We start from the raw sequence: 24802 nt of genomic DNA on the forward strand, positions 1-24802 counted from the left end.
TATTTTTGTCCAACCCCTGTATGTTGTTCTTCTCTCGATCGAACCCGAACTTTGAAGCCAATATGAAACGAAAATTTCACATAATCTACAAGATATTAATTTTTTTATATATCAAAAGATATTTTTAATTAAGCTGTTATGTTAAAATTCGAAAGTTGAGAGAAGAGTTGAGAAAGATAAGAATTTAATCACATATTCGTCTTACCAAATGGCATATAAAATATCATCTTAACATTTAATTCCTTCCATGTTACCGAATTTACTTTTATACCTTTAGGAATTACGTCTTTGTTCAACCAACCGACAGTTTGGGGAAACCAAACAACTGTTACGCCTTTGAATCTTTCTGGGGTCAACCAGAGGCTGAAAGTTATAAGGCACCCATTACGGCTGGTAAGTATTTGTAAAAGATAATTACACTTTTCAGATATTATATTCCACTTCAAACTTAATATCTTGAACTTTGCAATCATAAAATACTTCTGTCAGAAAGTCTAAAACTCATAATTATATACAGATCTTACAGTAGGAACTCTCAGCTACTATGCAGCGGCACTTTAGTTTGCCGCCAAATTTTAGAAATGCATCCAAAAAACATTATTTTGTATGTACACATTGCACAAAAAATGGGTCGGTTCTGTATCTCTCGTTCTATGTGCCGATCGGCGAAATTAAGCTTGCATTTTTAATGTCACAAAAGCGCTACTTAGAGTATATATTAGATTTATATATATTATTGTTCTAACATAGGTATTCGGAAACAAAATAGAACTTTTTCTGAAATGCCGTTAACTACGTTTTTCCCATATTTCGATTCTATGATTCAAATAATGCAAAGTGCCAAGTTTTATAAAAAGTGCACGAGCAATGTTTAAAAAATTAGCTCTCAAAAATTTATTCTCAATGTTATTGAATTTGCTATACGCTTATTAATATCTCTTTTTTATTACACTTACTTGATTCCTTCTTTCACAATTCAAAATTTAGGTTCAGTTCAGCTAAAATTCCCAGCTATTTTCTGATTTGTTTTCAAAATTTATATTTAGTATTTTTTTTATAAATTTTTCGAAGAACTTTCTTAATTAAACTGTAAAAACTTTACCATTACCTTAATACAGATTTATTTTTAGGCATACCTGTAAAAATTACAATTTTTAATTCAAACTTTCCTCAAATATGCGTGAATTTATACACTGGGGCCTTTTTGAAATTTCGCATATCTATATATATATAAGCGGCTTAAGTGTTTGTCGCCGTTAGTTTATTGGTTGCTTGCATAACTGTAAATTGTTTTATTTCCCGTGCAGTGCAGCGCGTGACGAATATTATGAGAAAGCTTAGCTGGAAAAATTAAAAATACAAGAGCACGTGCATTTAACATCTCTATATAATAGGATTCGGAAATATTCACCGGCAACGATGAAAAACAAATAAAATGAAATAAATAAATATCTTTATTGTATGCGGCTTAAGTGTCTGTTTGTCGTCGATAGTTTATTGGTTGCTTGCGTAACTGTACTAGCCAATGGGGTGAAGCTGCCGTGGCACAGGGTTGCCGTTTCAATTGAGACGTAGACAATTTCCTGTAAAACTTGCCTTTATAATTATATATAGGTACTTACAGAATAATTTCTTTTGTATGCATTCGTAAAATTTGGCTGCACCCTTCAAAAATACCGTGGCTCCCAAAAGTGCCACGTCTCAGTGGTTCAGAATCATTGAATAAATAAACATATAAAAATTTATAAATTATGATGATATTTGGAAATGATCAATACAGTGATAATTTGAGAGAAGTGACAATTCAAATAGGATAACCTAATCGAATTACGTCTTTAAGTAATTTGGGAATTTTTAGTTAATAAGAATTAAATATAAGTCCTTTTATTTATAGAATTAAAAATATCATCATGTGTAAGAATAGTAATTAGAAAACAATAATATTCTTTCATTAATAATAATGAAGCATGCCCAAGAATGATTTTTCCAGATTACAAGATTATAGTTATTTGTCGTAAGTACTCTGAATAGTTATTTAATATTTAAAGTAATTATTCGCAATTTAGAATAATATAAAAACAAATCATCTCTTATAGACCTAATAATTTCAAATTCACTAAAATTACAATACCGCTCATTCTGATTAATTCGTTTCAGATGTAAGGCCAACCAGCAGCTGAGCGGTAAAGTCGCTCAACTCTGACAATTCAGTCCGATGTTCGAATCCCGTGAACGGGTCGGCTGATGGGCGTTTTCGTGACTTTCCCCATGCGTAGCGTGTATAAGAGCGAGTTTCTTTTAGAAAATCGTACACGAAGGTACTTTAGGCAGTAGCTCTCGAGGCTTGGCCATAAACCCAAAACCAACCGGTCAGATGTAATTCGTGGAGCGTCACACAAAGAAACCATAAACTACACTGCCGGCCATTAAAATTGCAAATCCACGAAGGAATGACCTAACGAGCATCAAAATCACATGAAAGGAAGAAGAGGTTGGGATATGCAAATGATTAGTGTTTCAGCACATTTAGACGACGCAGGAGGCAGAAACGACATCTGAAGCACTACATAAAGAAAACTTGTGTAGTGGATTTCTCATTCGGAAAGCGCTTTGCAAAGTCGGATATTACTCAAAATATCGTGTTATGCCTCAAATAAGAAAACGAAATGATTACCAGCAAGTGTTGGAATCCGATAGAGGCAGGATCTTTGTCTATCGAGAGTGTGGATTATCATTCCGTGATACAGCCCGGTCGACAGGCAATCTCAGTCATGCGAATATGGAATAAATGGGTTGCTGAAAGTCACACTGAACGGCTCAAGGCCCTCCCATGACTAACGCCCGAGAGGACAGACATATTGTGAGGTCAGCCCTGTAAAACTGTACAACCACATCACGGACCATAAGTCAATAAATGGGCATGTTCTCAGCACGCCCAGTATCCGCTGGTATGGTGCGTCGACGTTTGCAGCAACGCGGACTGTTAGCACGGCGATCATTGCGTCGCCTTCCCTTGATAATGCAGCATAGAGAGAGACGACGGCTCTGGTGCGCCGAACGACAAAGCTGGATACAGGAGTGGCACAATGACGCCTTTTCAGACGAGTCCGGGTTCTACGTGCAGTATTCTGATGGCCGTATACGTATCTGCAGGTTGCGAGGAGATCGCTCGTCGCCTGCTTGCATTCGATATCTGCATAGGCACCCTGCATCTGGTGCGATGGTTTGAGCTGCCCACTGGGTACACGACACGGACATCTCTAGTTCGGATCTACGGTAATTTGAACGCAGATCAATATATTTCTGACATCTTATATCCAGCGGCTGTACCCTATCTTCGAGGCCTGCCAAACGCCACCTTCCAAAAAGATAATGCAAGACCACATATTTGCACTTCGTGTTCTGTAATTCCTCGATACACAGCGTATTCAATTACTGCCCTGGTCTGCACCGCCTCCAGCTAATACGGTTGATGGAGTGTGGCATAGATTTGAAGCAACAGGTTGCCCGTTTCTGTCATCTCAGCTCAATTCGACTCCATGCCTAAGCAGGCACGTGCCATTTGATTTGCCGGGGGTGCCAGCTGTTTCTATTAATTTCGCACTCCTGTAAGCCTCCAAACAGTTTACAAATTTAATCATTTTGTCTTCATGCCATACTGTTTTACGTACAATAAATATCTTTTTTGCATGCTTTTTTGCATTCATGGTGTTGCAATTTTAATGGCCAGTATTGTAAAATGCAGCGTGATCATAAAAGAATTTCCCCGCTATATGAACCCCTACCGGCCCAATCCCCTCAACCAATCGAAAGGAAATTACAGATATTTTTGTTTGAAGGTATGCCCTCGAGATTGCGATAATTTAGAACAACACAGCTCTCACTGATACGATTACATTCAAAACATTTCGAAACTTTGAAAAGTAACACCAACTTTTGCGAAAATTGATCAGCCTAATGAAAAACCATAAATGGCTTTGGAGCGATACACATATGATGAAAATTGCCGGCGTAAAACATTTGAAAAGAAAAGTATTGCAACGGATCGAGGACAACACAAGAAAGAGAAAGAAAAGAACATTTATTGGAACCGCAAACCAACTGCATCCTCCGCAGCCATGAAACTTCTGTTCTTCCCGAAAAATCAGAGGACCTCTAATAATCAGGTCTTTCACCTCCCGCTAAACTTTTGTTATTTTACCTGATAAGGAAAGACCATTTTTTCATGAAATTTCATACAAGAAATAACTAAAAACATGCTTATGTTATTTTGTTCAGATTAATGTTCGAAATGCGTATTTAATATTCTAATGGTGCTTTTATTTATTTCATTCTGGTGACAGCCGGTTTTAATTAAAGGTTTTACTTTACAGTATTTTTATTTATTTATGTATTTATTTTGTAGGAGAAATGAAATGAACTGAATTGAATTGAAAACTAGTAATTGTCGTAAAGCAGTATTTTTGCGTGTCCCGGTATCCACCAGTCTTTATTGTGTTTCACCAGAAAATTGATTGCCTTATAGTTTTTAAGCCTTTTGAGTTTCATGTAATGATTTTAAATGAAAAACCTTATCCCCTTTTAGGTGGGCCTACTGATTAATTCAAATTTATATAAGAAGTAAAAAGGTACATTTTTTTTTGCAGATTTTTTCGGTGCTAAATTTTAGTCCTGCTGCCTGATTTATATGAAACCAGTTATGTAACTCCAAATTTATAGTATACTCACTTAAAGGGGCTCATACACCTTAAACCCCTTATTATCTTCTAATATGTGATAGTTGCAAGAATTGGGATATTTTATTTATTTTAAAAGCAATTACTTCCAACTTTTTACAGCTGACTACATAACATAGTTGCTTTGGGATCTAGTAACCAGAAAGTTTGTGTTGCCACAAATAGTTTTGCAATTTAATCCGCTTTGTGTCGAAATTTTTCGTCATGTTTCCACCTTACGCGCATGATTTTAAAAATGGGTAATGGTACATACTTCAAATTTGTTGGAATTCTTTATATGGGCACTATTTTCTAACTGAACCAAAAATCTGATGAATATATTAATGTTAAAACATTTCATGCGTGAAAACATTACAAATTTTTTTAATAAAATACATTTTATAAACTCAACTCCAAATAAAATAAAAATTTAATATGAAAATATGGTTCACAGTAGTTTGAAAATATTATAAAAGCTATATATTAAATATGGAATTAAATTAGTCAACAAAATGTTTTAAACTGTGCGCGCAAGTTGGAAACATAACGAAAAATTTTGTCACAAAGCGGATTAAATTAAAAAAATATTTGTGGCAACACAAACTTTCTGATTACTATTTCAGAAAGCAGCTATATTGTATAGTCAGCTTTGAAAAGTTGGAAGTAATTGCTTTTAAAATAAATAAGTTATCCCAATTCTTGCAACAATTACATATTCGAAGATTTTATGGGTTTAAGGTATATGAGTCCCCTTAATAAATGTTTGAGGTTTGAATTTACTTACTTAGCTTATTCATTTAATAGTTAGATTTACACTGGACACTCCAAAAGTGGGTTCTTTTCTTAAACAATGTTTCCAATGTTCACTTTATTTGTATGTTAATACATTTTTACTTTGTTATTAGCACATAACAGAGACCTTGATAACAGATACATTGTAGGTAGCTAAAATCGTCTGAGAAAGGCCGTGAAATTATGGTTTTTATAATGTCAGGTGGAGGCATTATTGAACAAGTTATTGGCTACTGCAATGTCAGCGCATACCATCTCATACCGCATAACAACTCGAAGACTCCAACTCATACATTTCCCCTCTCTGTGTGGTCCCCGGCATGTCTGTAGTGAAAATGTGTATTTTAATTTAAATTCTTATTTATTTTGCAGGTTATTCAGTATGGGTAGATTTACATCCTGAAGACTATTTAACATACGATGACTTCGTACAGGCATATGTGTATGCACATGATGCCTTTGCTATTGGAAACCCTATGAAGGAAGGCTTGACGCTGGAAGGAGGGAAGATATACAATCTTTATGTAACTCAGGTAGATTCTTGTTATATAAAAGTATTTCTTTTCTGTGAATTGTTGAATTCAAAGTCATGTAACGGGATCGGTATTGGTCCCGTGTGGATAGCTGAAATTTTAAAGGAGATTAATGATGATCTAGTCAATTAGGGGGAAGGAAACAGTCAAATATGCACCAGTAGTTGGTCGGCGAAGTCAAGATCTCATTGACTACAAAAAGTTGGTTAATAAATTAACAATAAATTGTTTATACTGTAATGATTCTAACTACTTTGTCTATGCTTAACGTAGTAGAAACTTTGTTAAATTGTCTAGCGATTTATCGCTGAGTCCATGTGTGTAAATGAAAAGTCCAGAGAAGGATTAAACTCACCCTTGATTATCTCAAACTAAAGAGGGCCCTTTTCTCGGGCTTACAGAAAAGCCTCCACTTGGACTTCAACTCAAGATAAGAAAAGAAGAGATTAATCTAATGCTAAGCTAAATTGAACTTAGCTGAACCTATGTATAATTAACTAACGTAGTTGGCCCTTAACTAAATTAACCGGATATATCAACAGCTACGTACAGTACGGCCGAGTGTAGTTAGCTTAAACAACGAAGTAGCCTGAAAGCAAACATGCTCCACTAAGGATTCCTAAACTCTTTTCCTAAAGTACGCGAAATCTTCCTTTAAATACTTTTTTTTATCTCATTTACATTCAGCGCAGTATTAAAAACTCATTCTGATATAGGGAACAGTACGTGGGAAAAGAATGGACAGTAAAGCATGTTTGAAATTAAAATAACTCTTAGAAAATTAAAATATTAATTGCAATATATTTAAGTTTATTGATTTATACAGAAAGGAAAAATATATAAAATAAATATAATGGAAAAATACATTAAAATTACAATATATTTTTTAAATAAATAATATTTTTAAAAAAGTTCATAAATTTTTTACAAATAAATTAAAAATAAGAAAGTAAAACTAAAGAACACAGGAAAACACATTCAGGGAAATACGAAAAACTTAAATTTAAACCAGAAAACAGGAAAGTGGGTGAACAATTTTGAACGAGGTTATTTAAGAATTAAATTAAGCAGTTTTATTAAATAAACTGCATTAAATATTGAAAATAATTGCATCATTACAGAAGTTTTGTGCAGTTAGAATCTGTGGTTTCTTTCTGGAGAGTTATTTATTTTTGCAAAACTAAAAATAATTCAAAAGCTTACAAAAAAAAAAAAAAAAAACTAATAAAAGTTTTTTTCCTAACCTTTATTCATATTCTTAATCGAAATGTTTCTTTCAGGATATTTCTCTCCAGTTATATATATCACAATTATGTTATATACACCACATTATAAAGAAAAATGCATGGGAATAGATAAAGAACATCTTTCTTTTAAAAATCGTCGATGCAAGAAGTGGGTTAGGAATCCCTAATTTCATTATTTGTCGAGGGATATTCCTTTTAATTTGCACAACAATTTGTATTTAAAATAATGCATGGACTATTCTTAAAATTTCAAATTATTTATAGAATGCTTTTTCCCTCTTAGAATTGCTTTTCTAATGACATCCTGCTTCCTGTATAAAACACGATTTCATGATAATAACTTAATTTTCTTCTACAGTACAACTTCTGTTGATTCCACCATTGAGTTCAAAAATAGATTTTTTTATGTTTTTTAATTTTAATTTTTTTATTTTATGTGTATGTGTGAGAACATAGATTCTACCTTCTGTACTATTTTTGATTAATACGGGAATGGCGCATATTGCGATATCCTTGCATTCTCTGACTAGATAAAAGTAGTGGTAATCTTTTTGTGTGGTTATTTATTTTGCAGTTAAGTCTTACTCATGTCTTCAGCGCTCTAAGTATTATTGCTGCTGCTCTGAATTTTCGCTACTGATCAAGCATTAAAGAAATTTCTAGTCAGCTGAACATTTACAGTAATTGCCGCACGCCTGGCCAGACGCCTGAAATAGTCGTAGCAATTAAAAAAAGAAAAACTATATAAAAAAAATCTGATGTGGACATCACGACTTCCTTGTACGGCACGTTTTTAAAAGTAAAAAGTAAATTATGCACATTTTTGCTGCGTTGCATTTAGACTCATTTCCCCGAATTTCATTAGAATTGAATCAATTCAGTTCTCACTTGGCGGCATGGAAAAAATATATAGAAAGCTCAAAACATGTTCATTAAAAACTATAAAATCCAGAAAAACCTAAAACACAAATAGAGTTAAAAATCGTTAAAAATTATTTTATGCAATTAAAATTAGAGTCTAAATTAATTAAAATTAGGTACAAAGACAGATTATTCGGCGCACAAAACTTTTGGCTCCACTCGGCAAAAACACCCTGAAGATGGTGCAGAAACTGACTTAATTCGCTATGCTGCTAAGTTTCAGATGTAAACAAATGGCGGCTTTGTTAGGCTTAGTGGAATTTAAACAAATTTTAAATTGTTGATAATTCTGCAACTATTGCATGCAAATTAACTAAAGGCATAAAAACATTAACCGGAACATAAGAACAATATAACTCGATCACCGTAAGCAAAAAAAATGCACAATTTAACAACATATAAGAATAAAAAATCTTAGCACATCGAGCCGCGTAACACAGTGGATATACAGGGTGTTTATAAAGTCCCGGACCCATTTTGATGTTTAATAACTCATAAAATAATAAAGATAGATTAAAATTAATAACATAAATGGTTAGATAGACTCAAAAAGTTTCGTGACCTTAATGAGTCGTGATTCGTGATTAATGAGTCGTGAATTTTCGTGACCGCTAATGAACTTCCACGTGTACCGCCTTCGTCGCACGGAGAATATCAAGTCGATATTCAATTTCACGCCGGTTACCGGCAAGCATGTCGGCATCCACAGAGGCTATTGCGGTTGTAATTCTGGCTTTTAGGTCATCGATGTTCGACACTCTCCTCCTGCAAACGTTGTCCTTTAGAAATCCTTAAAGGAAAAAGTCCAGCGGTGTTATATCAGGTGATCTGGGTGGCCAAGGAATTGGACCTCTTCGCCCAATCCATCTTCCTGTAAAATGGTGATTCAAAGAACTACGAACGATAGTACCCCAATGAGGTGGTGCACCATCTTGTTGCAAAAAGACATGTGGCTGAAGCTCTTCTAGTTGTGGAAATACGAAGTTTTCCAACATGTCTAAGTATACGACTGATGAGACCGTCTTTGCTGTAAAAAAAAGAAAGGCCCAATGACTCGGTCGTGCGTTAGTCTACACCACACATTAACCTTTGGGGAATCCCTTTGTGCCTCACGGTATTCATGGGGGTTTTCAGATCCTCATATGCGCACATTATGGAGAATAACAATGCCAGAAAGATGCCAAAAACAAAAGAGAGAAAAATTCAATTAATAAGCAGACGATATTTAGAAAAGCACAGATATTTAGACTGAAAAATGAAATTATCTGAAATTAACCACACGCGCAAACGATGTTTACAAAAGTAAAGTATCCAAACCTGAAAAGGAAAATATATAAGTTATTCCATCAATAAATGCCATAGGTGTGTTTATATCTTCGTTATTTTATGAGTTATTAAACATCAAAATGGGTCCGGGACTTTATAAACACCCTGTATATATACAAGAAGTATATACATAAACTTGTATATACATAGAAGTAAGAGGAACATTTAAAGGCTTATGCTAAAAAATTCATTTGACTCTATAGTTCCTTAGCAAAAAAGTAAAATCATGCAACATCTAGAAACAATAATAAAGTAGTAAAAACTAAATGTTAAAATTACAAGTCGAGACATATTTAAATTAAAAAGGGGTTAGAAAAAATTAATAAATTTTAGCGCACTAAGAATTATAAAAGAACTGTTGTAAAAACCATTAATGTCTCTCTAAATCATGTTGTCTTGCTACTTTTATATCTATACATATATATTTATATACTTTAGGTGAGGCCGATTGCAACCGAAATGGGGAGGTGCATATCTACATGTTATAGCAGTTCCATATACAAAATTTCAACGTTCTAAGGTTACTCATTTTTGAGTTATGCTAGATACATACGTAGCACGTAACGCGAACGTACAGATATCACGAAAAATAATCTCTCCTGAATTCATTTTAAATCCATTTCACAATCCATTTTGGGAAAAAGAGTTCTTTCTGTCCTTACGTTCAGATGTAACGCAAAATAATCGTTCAAATGGAATTAAAAGCGGTCAAAATGGGTATTTTCTTTGAAATACAGATTTTCAATACTTTTCGCTATTACAATACTTCGTGCAAGGAATTAAAAACTTATCATATCTAAAAACTTGGAATGATTATTTGATTACAGATTCATTGTTTTCATTAATTTGTAAAAAATATTTTATACAAAATTGTTGTTACATGTCTATGAGTATTTAATTAGGAATCTTTTTTTCCCCAAAATTTATTGTTTGTAGCGTTATTAATACTATTTATGTACCTACTACTTACCTTTAAAAAAATTCGTCATTGTAGTGAAAGCATGTCTTAATTTTAGCTTATGATCAATGCTGCCATCTATGAACTACAATGAACATTTTAAAATATGCTTGCAAAAAGATTTGCTCAGAAATTATCATCTCAGATATTTCTGCCATTCAGTGGCATTCATTCAAGAGATATACAAAGAAATATAATATTTCCAACTTATCCTAGCAAAAAAAAAAAAAAAAAAAAAAAAAAAACTGAAATGTTTCAGATTTTAAATTACGTCCAAAGGGGCATTTTTTAACATTTTGTGTGTTACCTTTCTTTATTAAATATCATGTTCCTCGCACTTAAACCATAAGATCCAGTGCAACAGCAATATCGAAAAATAGTTTTAAAACGAGCATATCTTTAGAATTTCCGATACAGAGACTCACGCGCTGGAGATAAAAATGTTTTTTCTGCACAACGTTGCCATTGCTCGCTTTGAAATCCTTGAGTTTGTTACTCAAAAATTCGTCAAAGTTTTAAAAAATAGGAAATCGATCATAAAACAAATTTCAAATTTCAAATTTGGTCTTCCACATGCTCATATTCGTTGGAGGATTACGTTATTCAAAATTCGATGACTCTATGTACCGTTGTTTTATCACAATACGAGAAATATACATACATTTATGCAGATTTTTCATTATTTAATTTCTTCAAATATAATGCAGGACTCTAACATTTTGTGGCAACAGTTTGAAAAGTGAACCGACATTTATGAGTCCGACGCAAAATGCCAAAACGAAACTAATAGTCCTTCGGGATTCAAATAAATCCCTTTGGACTAAAAAAAAAAGGCATTTTTAAAGCCTTTGAAAATGAAAACCTAAAGAGGAACTTCAAGAAGAATCTTAAGGAAAAGAAAGTGCTTTTATTATCTCAAATAAAGGAAATTTAAAAATTATTGAAATTCACTTTTCCTTTGGCAAACAATTTTTATTCCTTAAAGCTGTTTTTCGCCTTTTAAAGTTAATGCCTTTTTTATGATAAACTAAGAAATATGCTCAATATAATTTTCCAAAATAATAAAAAAAATTATGAAAATTTGGTTTTATTAATCTATCATTTTTAAAGATAGCACCTATACATTAAATTTCTTACAACATACGCATTTTAATATCATTCTTACTTACTTCTGCTTAAAAGAAATGTCGCAAATCTAAATTTTAAATATTATTAATAATTCTTGATAATATTTAGTAGTTACTTAATTTTAAACTAATAAATATTTTAGTTTCGTACACTCAGTTTTGATAATTTCGCTTTATGTATTCTGTGTTCATTGCTAGCAAAGTTTTGATATTCTCAATTTATATGTAACACTTGGTTCAATTTAAAATTAAAATTTAAATATCTATACCTGGAAATACTATGAATTGAATACATCTGTCATTGCGAAAATTTAGGCATTGTTTTACGATATCTTACACATGTAATACATGAGTAACAATTATGTGTATAGATATGTATACATCTTTTCAGAGCTCCCTGCTGCCTTAACTGATCATAAAAAGTTTGAAATTTTGTGTATGACATAATACGGGAGGGGAAAGATATGCTGCCAGAAAAAAATCATTAGATTTTCAGATTTAATATTACACCCAAAGGGGCGTTTGTTTAACGTTTTGTGTACCTTTCTTTATTAAATATCATGTTCTTCGCACTTAAACCATAAAATTCAATAGCAATATCACAAAATAATTTTAAGAAAGCACATCCTTAGAAATTTCCGATAAACCTCGAGCGAAAGAGAAAAAAATGTGTTTTTTTTTTTTTTTTTCGTACAGTATTGCCATTGCTCGCTTTGAAATCGTTGAGTTTGTTAATCAAAATTCATTAAAGTTTTACAAAATATGAAATAAATAATAAAACAAATTTCAAATTTGGGCTTCCAGTTGCTCATATTCGAGTTAAGGGCCACGTTATTCAGAATTTGATGGCTCTACGTACCTTTGGTTTTTCACAGTGCGAGAAACATACATGCATTCATGCAGATTCTCCATTATTTAGTTTCTCTAATTACAATGCAGGGTGCTAATATTTGGTGGCAACATTTTAAAAAGTGAAAGGCCGTTTATATTGAACCAATGCAAAATGCGAAAACGATATTAATAGCCTTTTTGGGGAAATTGCCCCTTCGGATTAAAAAAACAAAAAATTCCATGTTTCTACACCAGCGATACAAGTGCGAAACACCAGTAGTACACAAGCAAATTTTTTCAACGTAGATATTTCGGATTATCGGTAGATATTTCATTGTAGAGACACTTGAATTATCGGTAGATATTTCATTGTAGAGACACTTGATATCGGTAGATATTTCATTGTAGAGACACTTGATATCGGTAGATATTTCATTGTAGAGACACTTGAATTATCGGTAGATATTGTAGAGACACTTGAATTATCGGTAGATATTTCATTGTAGAGACACTTGATATCGGTAGATATTTCATTGTAGAGACACTTGATATTTCGGAGTAGAAAAGTGTGTATTGCACTCGAGATTCCATAGCAGGATGTGCTTGTGGTAAGCAAGGAAAATTACTTACCGCAAGCAACCACGGACTCAGGTTATACTCTATCTTCAGTGTGGTCGCTACTTGCAATGAGCTTTTTGTAAGATCACAGTTGTTAGTTTATAAGGCATTTCTGCCACTTCCCTAGCGTGCCTTCGTGGTGTAACGGTAGCAGGTTGAGCCGGTATTCTAGAGGTTCGTGGTTCGATTCTCGGCGAAGGCGGTTGCATATTTTTCATCTTTTCTGCTTTCAATTAACCTAACGACTGTACAAGTGGCGCACGAACAAAAAGGGTTGTGGATGATGATTCTCCGCACCCAGAATTTGGCGACTAGGTCTCCTAAAACCCTAGTCGCCCTTTAGAAAGGGGAGTATATAAGGTATTTCTCCCACTTCCCTAGTGTGCCTTCCTGGTGTAACGGTAGCACGCTGGGCCGGTATTCCAGAAATCCGAGGTTCGATTCCCGGCGAAGGCGGTTGCATATTTTTTATCTTTTCTGCTTCCAATCAACCTAATGACTCTACAAGTTTAATTCTTTTATGAAAACGGCCGATTTCGCACCAATTATTTTACGAACATTTTCCGAAGAATAAATGAACTATGAAGAAATGGAATCAATGGCTGTTTTGTTCTAGAAAAAGAAGAAAACCTGAAATTGAAGAGGAGGAGAAAAGAGCTTCAAATTTTAGGCCAGCATTTAATGTTTACCTTTTAGTACAAACATTGGATACGCCACGTCCAATTGTCCAATACCAACTGACACTGCGCAATACCATCTTATACTATCCATACTAACTATTACTTGCCCAGCAGTTGCTTTCACGCAATTTTGTACCTGAGATTTCAGTTCTCGCTATGCGATCGATTCGGAGTAGACTTAGGACACCCTTCGGACAGACAAAGCGTATTATCATTTACCCGATACAGTGAGCATTCTCAGCTCCCGAATTTGGGGCTCACAGAATGGTTTTTAAATGCTCCGTTTGCGCTCCCCAAAAGTGAGGCTGTGGTGTGGATTTATTGCATCATTTATTCTGGAGCCACACTTTCTCGAGAAGTACCCCCCGACAGGTTCATTGACAAGTTCAGTCACCGGGCAATTATATCCAACTCGGTCAGGGAACGAAATTATTCCGCTCTGAGAAAGCATGATTGCTACACATGCACAGGTTGGTGACTTTCCCCAACCTTCAGAGCCATGCGATTTTTGACTTCAGATTAATGTGTTTTAAATGACGAAAATAATCATGTTTGGGTAACGTCAAATTTAAAAAAAAAAGATAATTTTGGACAAATAACAAAATCTAACTTGTCATCTCCCTGGTTTCATACTTATATTTTGGGAGGTTTTATACTTGTTATGAAAGAATACAAATGCAAGAAATTTGACTCGCTTACGACAAAAATTGGCTGGGATATTTGATTTCAAAATTCGCAATTTCTGATTTCATTTTGTCTCGAGGGAGCAGTTAATTGAATTGGAATAATTAGACGAAATAAGTTTAAATGAAGCTCAGCCAAAAATGTGTCTCATTTAATAGGCCCTGCAGGGGATAGGTGACGGTGAGGGGAGACTCCTGGTGGCTACCAAGATTAGCAATAATTGTCTTCACCCTCTTACGAGGAAACAGGCCGTACAATGAAGTCATGTGATGTCCACGAGACTTCCTTGCACGGTCTATTTCCTGATAGGAGAGTGAAGACAATTCTTAAAACATCTGTGCCAAATGGAAATATGGGAACGTGACAGATAACCATGTAAATAATTCTGCAGACATGAAACATACACAAATTTAAGCATTTTCTCAAAAGATTGTAAGGTAGATTTTAATTTTATAACAGTTACTTTAATTTAGATAACCTTTCCTATCAATTCTTGTTTCCCAATTACAACTCCCTACCAGAATGAGGTTTTAGAATCGCTTTGAATGCAAATGCGTTGGAAGTAGTAGTTAAGGTTCAACTTACTTCGTAAGAGAGAGCTAGGAATCCCATGTCGCGCTTTTGCCTTCGGCTAAGTCTCTCGAGAAGTGGTTACACTCGGTCGTGTATTATGTGCCTTTGATATTCGCCGACTAGTTTAAGTTAAGGGCCAACTGCGTTAGATTTGTGTTAGCTTCGACAAGTCTCTTTTAGTTAGTTCTAAGTTAGCTCTTTTTTACTTCCTTGTACGAAGTAAAAAGGAAGTATTTTAATCGCGAAAAGTTTCAGGCAGCATATTTCAACGAAAATATCCATTTTGACCGCTATCGAACGCAATTTAACGATGTTTTTGCGTGATATCTGTACGTAAGGACAGAATAAAAGACTCGTTTCCTCCAAAAAAAATTATAAAACTGCTTTAAAATTAATTCTGAAGAGAATTTTTCGTGGTACGTACATACATACGTACGTACGTATCTCGCATAACTCAAAAACGAGTAGCCTCAGAACGTTGAAATTTTGTATACAGGACTGCTATAACATGTAGATGTGCACCACTCTCTCTATATATATCCACTCTGTTACCCGGCTCAGTGATCTCAGTTTCTTTACTCCTATATATTTGTAAATTGTACATTTTTTGTTTTAAAATGATTGAATTATGTTGTTTTTATCTTCCGGTTAAGGGTTTTATGCCTTTAGTAAATCTGTATGCAATATTTTTAGAATTATCAACAATTTTAAAGTGCCGCTAAGCCTTTTTTTATGGTGGCCATTGATTGTTTACATTTGAAACAGTAGACTAGTGGATTTGTTGCCAATCTAGAGAAAGTTAGCTTTGCAACAACAAAGATAACGCGTTCATTTATTATTGTCAATTAAATCATGCTTAATCCTTTCTGGAATTTTTTCGATGAAATAAGTGTTTAAGATTTACTTCGGAAATTTTAATATAGATATTTTGAGTTTTTATGTATTTTTGCCTTCTCGCGAAGTGAGAACTGAATTAATTGAATGAAAAATACTCAATCGTCTGTGAAAAACTGTTCCTTTTTTGTTTTGTTTTCTTAATTTCTTTTATACATCGTTCTAGCTTTATTATAGTTGTAGGGTTTATATTTATTTTAACTAACATTTATTTTAAGTTTAAACTATCTTTCCTGTCAAGCCTTACTTTCCCCTGGAACTGCCAATGCCAGAATATGTAAATTTGAGTAGAACGCGCAAGCATTCAAATTATCAGCGGAAGTAGTATGATTTAAATAGAAGGAAACAAGTTCGGTGAGAGAGAGTTATTCTTACTTCGCGAGCGCGGAGGTAGAAATCGAGAATTAAAGAACCCCGCGTTGCGGCCTATGTGCTTGGCGGGAAGTAGTGGCAATTGTTCCAGTGAGCTTCAAGTCTGCTGAATTAGCTGCGGTATTTGTAAAACGCGGTGAGTTAGTTATTTTAGAGAGCCTCGTAGTTAGAATCTTGTCTTTATTTTCTTTTCAGGTTATTATTTTATTTTGACTGCCTAGTTGGCAAAGTTTGTAAGCGTCAAGAGGACGCAATTGTAAATTAGTACGTTGAATAAAAAGGGACTTAAACCCTTTATAAGACTCTGTGGTTTATACAAGCTTTCACAGTCACCTCTTGGTTGCGTGCTAGTTAGGGGCGCGCAACGGTATATTGGCGCCCGAACACCTATCGAACTGAAATGGCCGAAAACTGGATGGAAGCCGCTGGACAACACCAAGAAATGACAACGCAGTTAGAAGAATTTGGATACCTGGTCCAGACTTTGAGAGCATCAATCAAGCCAAACGTCTATTTCGACGGAAAAAATTCGGTGTCCGTATTTTTAGAAGGTATAGAAAATCACTTTCAGCTCTATCCTGTGCCTGAAAGACAGAAAGTTGCTATTGCCACATCAGCACTAAGAGGACAGGCCGCGCTATGGTGGAAAAATATAGGAAAATTTCTACTAGGTGAATTTGGAAGCCCGACGTATACATTTGAAAATTTCAAAAAATCGTTAGTAAAGGCCTTCCCCATAGCGAAAGATCGCGCACGGCTGGAAGCCGAGCTATATAGTTTCTATCAACGGGATACAGCACAATTGACGGACTTTATTTTACGAAAAATCAAGCTAACGGATATGCTGTATGGCAAGAAACCCGATGCGGAGATTATTGAAATAATATTACCAAGATTGTTACCCGCTGTCCAAGACTACTTTGAAATTAGAAACCCAACCACATTGCAGGAACTTTTCGAATTGGCGGTGAAGTTTCAAAATCGCAGAATCGCGGAAAGAGCGAGAGGGGAAACATATTCTCAAAGTACCAGAAGGAAGGAGGAAACAAGAAATGGAAATCGCTCATATGGGGGAAAGAACTATCAAGCTAACGCATCGAAACTTGAAGGGCAAGGCCCAAAAAGAAAATTTGAAAATAAGCATCCGCGTACCCAGAAGACAGAGATTGAAAGGAAAGCTTTAAACGACTAGAGAGGCCTGTGAAAGGGAGGGTCCAGACCCCGGAAGTTTTAGAAAAACCCTCAAATAGATATCTAAATACAGTCATCGTAAAAAACTCACAGCTACCAATTATACAAGTCCTGGTTGGCGATGTAGCAGTAGAAGCCCTCATCGATACAGGAGCAGAAGGAAATTTCATGAGTGAAAAGTTCTTCAAAAAGAATTTTTATAGGATACGACTCTTTAAAACCAGAAATACGGAAATTATAGCGGCGCAAGGAAAAACATGTCACTGCATCGGGAAAGTATCATTAAACATACAGGTAAAAGAGGAAAATCTCAAAGTATTAATTTTTGTGGTGAAACACCTCCAACACCCTCTTATTTTAGGTATGGACTTTTTAAGGGCCGCGAGGACCAAATTAAATTTTCAAGATAGTTCCGTGGTGCTGGAGATGGACCAGAGGGTGGTGGAACCTGCGGAGACACCTGAATTGGACCTTAGCCATTTGAATGACCAGGAAAGTAAAGCAATACAGCAAGTGGTGAGTAATTTTTCTCATTTGTTTTCAGAAAAACCGGGAAACTGTCAGATCGTGACTCACAAGATTCAATTAAATGCCGAAAAACCTTGTAGGACTAAACCTTACCGCTATGACAAACAAAAAGACGTAATCAAAGAACATATTCAGGAGATGTTAAAGAATAAAATAATAACGCCCATAAATAGTGAATACGCGAGTCCAGTCGTACTATGTAGGAAAAAGAACGAGTTTCCTCCTTCGGATAAAAGGGCTTGGAGGTTTGCTATCGATTATAGAAAACTAAATAGCATAACTAAATTCCCAGTTTACCCTTTGCCGGTTATAGACGAGATCATTAGACAGATCAAATCGACGAGATATATGTCTACTTTGGACTTAACGTCTGGCTACTATCAAATAGCTATGAGACCCGAAGATATACATAAAACCGCGTTTATAACAAAATCGGGCACTTATGCATTTTTACGCATGCCTTTTGGGTTGTGTGGGGCCCCATCAACATTCCAGAGAGCTATGGACATTGTTCTAAAGCCTGTCCTAGGAAAATCAACTTTAATTTATCTAGATGATATAATTATAACGAGTAGTACGTTGGAACAACACGTTAATGACCTCGAACAAGTTTTTAAATTATTAAAAGAGGCCGGTCTTACAATTAACGCCTCAAAATGCAAGTTCGCAACTAAAGAACTTAAATATCTCGGTTATAAAATTTCGCAAAAGGGTATAGAAACGCAAGATTCAAAAATAAAAGCTATTAAGAATTTCCCACCGCCCAACACCGCCAAGAAACTTTCGTCTTTCCTTGGACTATGTTCTTACTATCGATCTTTCATAAAAGATTTCGCTAATATTGTTGAACCACTCTTAGTAATCAAAAGAAAAAAGAGTAAATTTACGTGGACAGCTGAAGCTAACACAGCTTTTGAAAGATTAAAAGAAGCGCTTATTAATGCCCCTGTTTTAAAATTCCCTGAGGGGGACGAAAACCTGGAAATTGCGGCAGATGCATCAGACTATGCGGTGGGCGCGGTTCTTATGCAAAATAACCATCCGCTGGCATTTTTTAGTAAAACATTGAATCAAACACAAAGGAATTATACAGCTACAGAAAGAGAAACATTAGCCGTATTAATGGCTGTACACAAATTTCGAGTTTATTTCAGCAAATCGCCAGTAACTGTCTTTTCGGATCATGCGGCTGTTGGTAGACTTTACTCGGGAAAAAACCTAACGCCCAGGTTAATAAGATGGGCTTTAAAACTCCAAGAATATAATATCACAATAAAATATAAACCGGGTAAGGAAAACAATGTAGCTGACGCACTTTTTCGTATAAAACTGGACGATGAAGGTAATGAACTTAAATGCGCTGTGTTGACTTCAAAAATTTTAGATTCTAGAGATACGGTTATTACTGAACTGAAAGCTGATCCTGAATTTGGAAATATCTATGCTTATTTGAAAGACCCCGAAAGCTTTGAGCACACAGATATCGATGCGATAAGAAATAGAGCAAAAAACTATCAAATAATAGATAATTTATTATTCTATACGAAAACAACGAACGAAAATCTTGAGTATAAGCCAGTCATCCCAGCCTCGCTTCGATTAAGCATTTTGAAGGAGTTGCACGAAAAAAAAAACAGCGGGCCACCTCGGGGTCAGAAAGACTTTAAAAAGGGTACGCGAGGCGGTATATTTCCCGCAATTATACAAAATAGTAACGGCGTATGTCAGGTCCTGCAATCAATGTCAGTTAATAAATGATATTAATTACAGCCCGGCCGGGTACTTAAATAGCATTCGCGCTACATTTCCGAATGAAATTTTAGGCATAGATCTCCTTGGTCCCTTCCCCCAGAGCGAGTTAAATAAAAATCGTTTTCTTTTAGTAATAGTAGATCATTTTTCAAAATGGATAGAAATTGTTCCACTTAAACGCGCGTCAGCCAAAACAGTCGCAGATGCATTCTTACACAGATACATTTTAAAATACGGTGCACCGATAAAAGTCATTAGCGATAACGGAAAACAATTCATTAGTCAAATATTTGAAAACATATGCAATGGACTTGATATACGCCATATCAAAATGGTTCCGTATAGACCACAGGCTAACATAGCAGAAAGAGTTAATAAAAACATTGTAAAAATAATTCGCAGTTACGTTAGCACACATCACAAGCGCTGGGATGGCTACATAAATGAATTAGCTTATGCTTTAAGAACGGCACATCATGATACTACGGGAAAAACTCCAGCAGAATTATTTTTAGGCAGAAAGTTAATTACGCCTTTAGATAAATTATTCTTTGTGCAACAAAGAGAGCAGGAATTTAGACAAAAGGACGTGCAAAAACTAATTGATCAGGCGCTTAAAACTTCGGATACGGCAAGAAATAGACAAAAGTTATATTACGATAGAAAACGCCTTGAAGCAGATTTTAAAGTTGGGGATAAAGTATTGAAACGGAAATTTTCTTTATCAAGTGCCCCAGACAATTTTATGGCAAAGCTAGCTCCAAAGTTTGAAGGCCCCTATGTAATTCAGGAAATCAAAGGAGTAGTCTTATATCTTAAAAACGAGAGAGGGGAAATCTGTAAAGCAAGTCCCGACCAGGTGAAAAAATACTATAATCCAAATGATTTTGAAATCCTTAAAAGTTTCTTGCAGGACTCAAGTCTAAACGAAATAGAAGGGCCAGAGACTGCAACAACTATTCCACCACCCAAGAAACGGAGAACTGAAGAGAGACCTAGCACTTCTACAACCCGGACGTCGGTATCAAAAAGAAAAAAGGATTTTCAAACTCCAGCGTTTAAGAAAAACAAAAATACAGATGAACCGGGTAAAGAAACCGTGGTAAAGACGAAAACACCACCTATAAAAGATGGCAGGAGAAATTACACATCAAGGAGAACGCGCACACGGCCACAGAGTCAGGTGCCAGCAAGGCCGCCGTTCCGAAAACTGAAACGCCAACAGGAGGCACAGAAGTACGACGAACAGAAGAAATTCAAGAAGGACTCCAGACCGGAGGACGTCAACACCAGCCGTCCCAGGCAGAAACGCAAAGGCCAACAACCGGACGATTACTCGGTCAAGAGGCCAGCATGTAGAGGACGCAAAAGAAAGATCAACGGGGACGACACGCGGAGATCAACAAGGAGAAGATTGACATCCATGACACCTCTAACTTGGGATCAATTTTGTCAAAAACGGATGACGGAGTTTCAAGCATCGAAAACTCAAAGATAAGTTAAAACCTTCTATAATTTTTTTTTCTCTTTTGTTCCGAGGTGTTATGCATAAGTACGAAGTTCTATGTTTTGACGAAAGTCAATATGTCTCGGTTGAGACTTAGTTTTGTTTTACTTTATTTAGCTAAGGCAAAAGTATTATTTTCTTTAAGTGTAAAAGCTAAAAACAAGCATTTTCTGTTGGTCGAAAGACTAATTCTGTTATGTTAAAGCCAAAATTTGGCCGGAGATAAAAATAACTTCGTATTCTTGTACTAATAAGAATTTTAGTTCCAGTGCCGCCAGCTTGGCGAAGAATGAGTAAAGTAAAAATTTATTTTCTCTTATTCATTTTATGGTAAATTGTAAAAAGCATATGTATTAAACTTTTGTAAATGTATGTAAATACTTGCATGTTATGTAAAAGTAGAATTTAGTCTAGAAGCATAAAATTGTAGATGCTAAAAGTGAATGCTTAAAAGCAATGAAGTCAAAATTTAAGTATTAAACTGTAAAGTCATGCTTTAGAGCGAAAGCCTGCATGTTTAAAGATGAATGAGGGGGAAGTTAGAATGAATGTGTTTTGTAGGGTTCTCCACCTACATTTGAATTTTTAAGAATATTAAAGTAGCTCATTGAGTTGTAGAATGTCGAGTAAGGTGTGTCTATTTGGTTGTTGAATTCTAACAAATCATGGTGGTTAGGGGAAGTGTTGTAAGACTAAAACACGAATATTCCCGTTTGACACCACACATGGTGGAGAGCCAGGGTAAAGTTAAATTAATGCTTGAAAAATTGAATGAATGTGAAGTAAGCAATAACTAAGAAAAACGAAACGTTAAAAACAAAAATTTATTGTGTCAAGAAAGTGTAAATTATAATGTATGTAGAAAGATACTGATACTTATTCCTTCCAGATGCTGGAAGGAAAGACCAAGATTGATTGATGAAGTCCAGGAAAAGTTGCTGTAAGAAGAAAGCTGTGTAACGACTAACAGAATTTTAATTGTTACATAAGATTTTTTCTGTGTAAACGAGGCTTTCGCCAGTTAGTTCAGAATTAGATAAACTTACAACAGGTCGTTTGTAGGACCTGCTTCCAAGTTTTCCAAATTCTGGCAGCGGCAAATGTAGGGTTTATATTTATTTTAACTAACATTTATTTTAAGTTTAAACTATCTTTCCTGTCAAGCCTTACTTTTCCCTGGAACTGCCAATGCCAGAATATGTAAATTTGAGTAGAACGCGCAAGCATTCAAATTATCAGCGGAAGTAGTATGATTTAAATAGAAGGAAACAAGTTCGGTGAGAGAGAGTTATTCTTACTTCGCGAGCGCGGAGGTAGAAATCGAGAATTAAAGAACCCCGCGTTGCGGCCTATGTGCTTGGCGGGAAGTAGTGGCAATTGTTCCAGTGAGCTTCAAGTCTGCTGAATTAGCTGCGGTATTTGTAAAACGCGGTGAGTTAGTTATTTTAGAGAGCCTCGTAGTTAGAATCTTGTCTTTATTTTCTTTTCAGGTTATTATTTTATTTTGACTGCCTAGTTGGCAAAGTTTGTAAGCGTCAAGAGGACGCAATTGTAAATTAGTACGTTGAATAAAAAGGGACTTAAACCCTTTATAAGACTCTGTGGTTTATACAAGCTTTCACAGTCACCTCTTGGTTGCGTGCTAGTTAGGGGCGCGCAACGGTATATAGTATTTGAATAGAACATGTGGCAACGATTAGATAATTCTATTCTTTAAATGATATAAATTTTGTGCATTATGAGTTATAATATGAACGAAATATAATAAATACTGTTAAGTGAATCTAGCGCCAGAGTGTCGCTATGGTAAACAAATACTAGAGTGAATTTTAAAGAATGCATTTATTCTATTGTGGTTTATGCGCTGTCGGCGAAGTAGATTTAATTCAATTCAATAAGTTTAAACGAAATGCAAGAAAAAATGCGTATAATTAATATTCCGTACAAGGAAGTCATTTGGTGTACACATCAGATTTTCTTATTTTGTAGTTCAACCACGACTGGAGGCTTTGTTGTAAGCCCGAAGAAAGGGGCTGACTGTTCATCTTATTTTGAGTGAAATAAGGGGTAGTTAACCCTTCTCGAACCTACGTCTTAGTTATTTGAACTCAGCGATAAACCGTTAATAAGTTCACCAGGTTCCTGAACATTTACTTTAGTAGAATAAGAGTTAGGAAGAGTTTAAAATTAAATTGAAAGTTTGAGAGTTGCTGAACTTTCAATTCGCGACCATGGGTCTGTGTATCTATTTCAGGCTTCCATTTCAAAAAACATTTTAAGATTTTTAAATACTTCATGTTGTAACATACTATTTCTTCCAATTTTTCAGATTGTTCGTATTCGATTGCCGCCTCCTTATGAAACGAACTGCACTGATTATAGAAGTCTGTGGAGGAGAAATGGAGGCTATGGCCCATTAACTAAGAAAGTGAGAGAAAATATAAATTCTGGCTGTGTTGAATACATTTATGTTTTATTTTATTTATTTTAGAATTTAAGTAAAATTCTTCATACTAACAATTTAAGTGTCGATAAAGGTTTTACTGAATGATAAAAAATGATAAGAGCAAACACTGAATCTGTTTTACATATTTTTTATTAAATCCAAGATTGTAGCTTCTCTTCCTTCCACGGGTTTATTAGATTGTCTAAAATGATCAAGTTTATATGATTACTAGCTTTGAATAGCTTTTGGTAACAAATATGTTCTTTCTGGTAGATAATGCATAAAAGCAGAAAGCTCCATTTGCCTTCATATAAAAATCAACTTTAGTATAATATACTTGTTCAGATAGAAATAGTTCCGAGAAAGAAGAAAGTGAAGAAATTGCATTGAGATTTCTGCAGAGATCCAGCATAGCAACCAGACCGTTCCTAGATTTAAATTGCATGACTGTTATCGGGGATGCTCAGGAGAGGAATTCCTGCGTTAAACGTAAGTCTCATGTACTGACCGACCAGCACTACTGCACCGTTTCTAGAGTTAAATTGCATGATTACACTATCTACTAACAAGTATATAGACACCTATGCTAGAAAGGAAAAACAAAATTTATTCATATTTAGTAGTTGGTAGAGCTACCACGAGAAGCAATTACAGACTCAACTGTGCTTGGCATGCTTTCCACCAAGTTCTTGTATGACGCCTATTGGTAATTTTCTCCACTCGACTTGGAGAAGACTTATAAGCTCCTTCACCGATGTTCTATGGTTGCTGCATCACTTAATTCCACTATCCTATTTGTCCCAGTGGTTCGCGGTAGGATTCAGGTCTGACTTCTGAGCCGGTCAGTCCATTCGCTTGGCCCCCATTGAGATCATATCCATGGTGAACCTCGCAACGTTACAGCTGGTGTTGTCGTCCTGAAACAACATGAGACTAACCCGTAAAATTTCCACAACAAGAAATTACACATTGTCATTGCCATCCAAAATAGTGCAGTAGGTGTCAGAGTTGAGCTTATCAAGTGGACATAATGCATGCTGGCAGTAGGGGTTCTCCAGCCAGACGTTCTACGGTAAACGATTAACCTTGATTCTTCATTCCAGAAAA

At 35.2% G+C, this 24802-nt stretch overlaps 1 protein-coding gene across 1 annotated transcript in view; it reads left to right on the forward strand.

Moving 5' to 3' along the window:
• Window positions 1-24802, forward strand: part of LOC118201209 (acid-sensing ion channel 2-like) — a 68965-nt gene that overhangs the window by 20307 nt on the left and 23856 nt on the right. The window contains exons 6-8 of the mRNA XM_035373265.2: window positions 278-393; window positions 5880-6040; window positions 23579-23677. Of these exons, the coding sequence (XP_035229156.1) occupies window positions 278-393; window positions 5880-6040; window positions 23579-23677 (376 nt within the window). The remainder of the gene's footprint in view (window positions 1-277; window positions 394-5879; window positions 6041-23578; window positions 23678-24802) is intronic.

Source organism: Stegodyphus dumicola, chromosome 2 (assembly GCF_044657685.1).
Source record: "Stegodyphus dumicola isolate Sdum_Otavi_A_Nest chromosome 2, ASM4465768v1".
Taxonomy (NCBI): Eukaryota; Metazoa; Arthropoda; class Arachnida; order Araneae; family Eresidae; genus Stegodyphus; species Stegodyphus dumicola.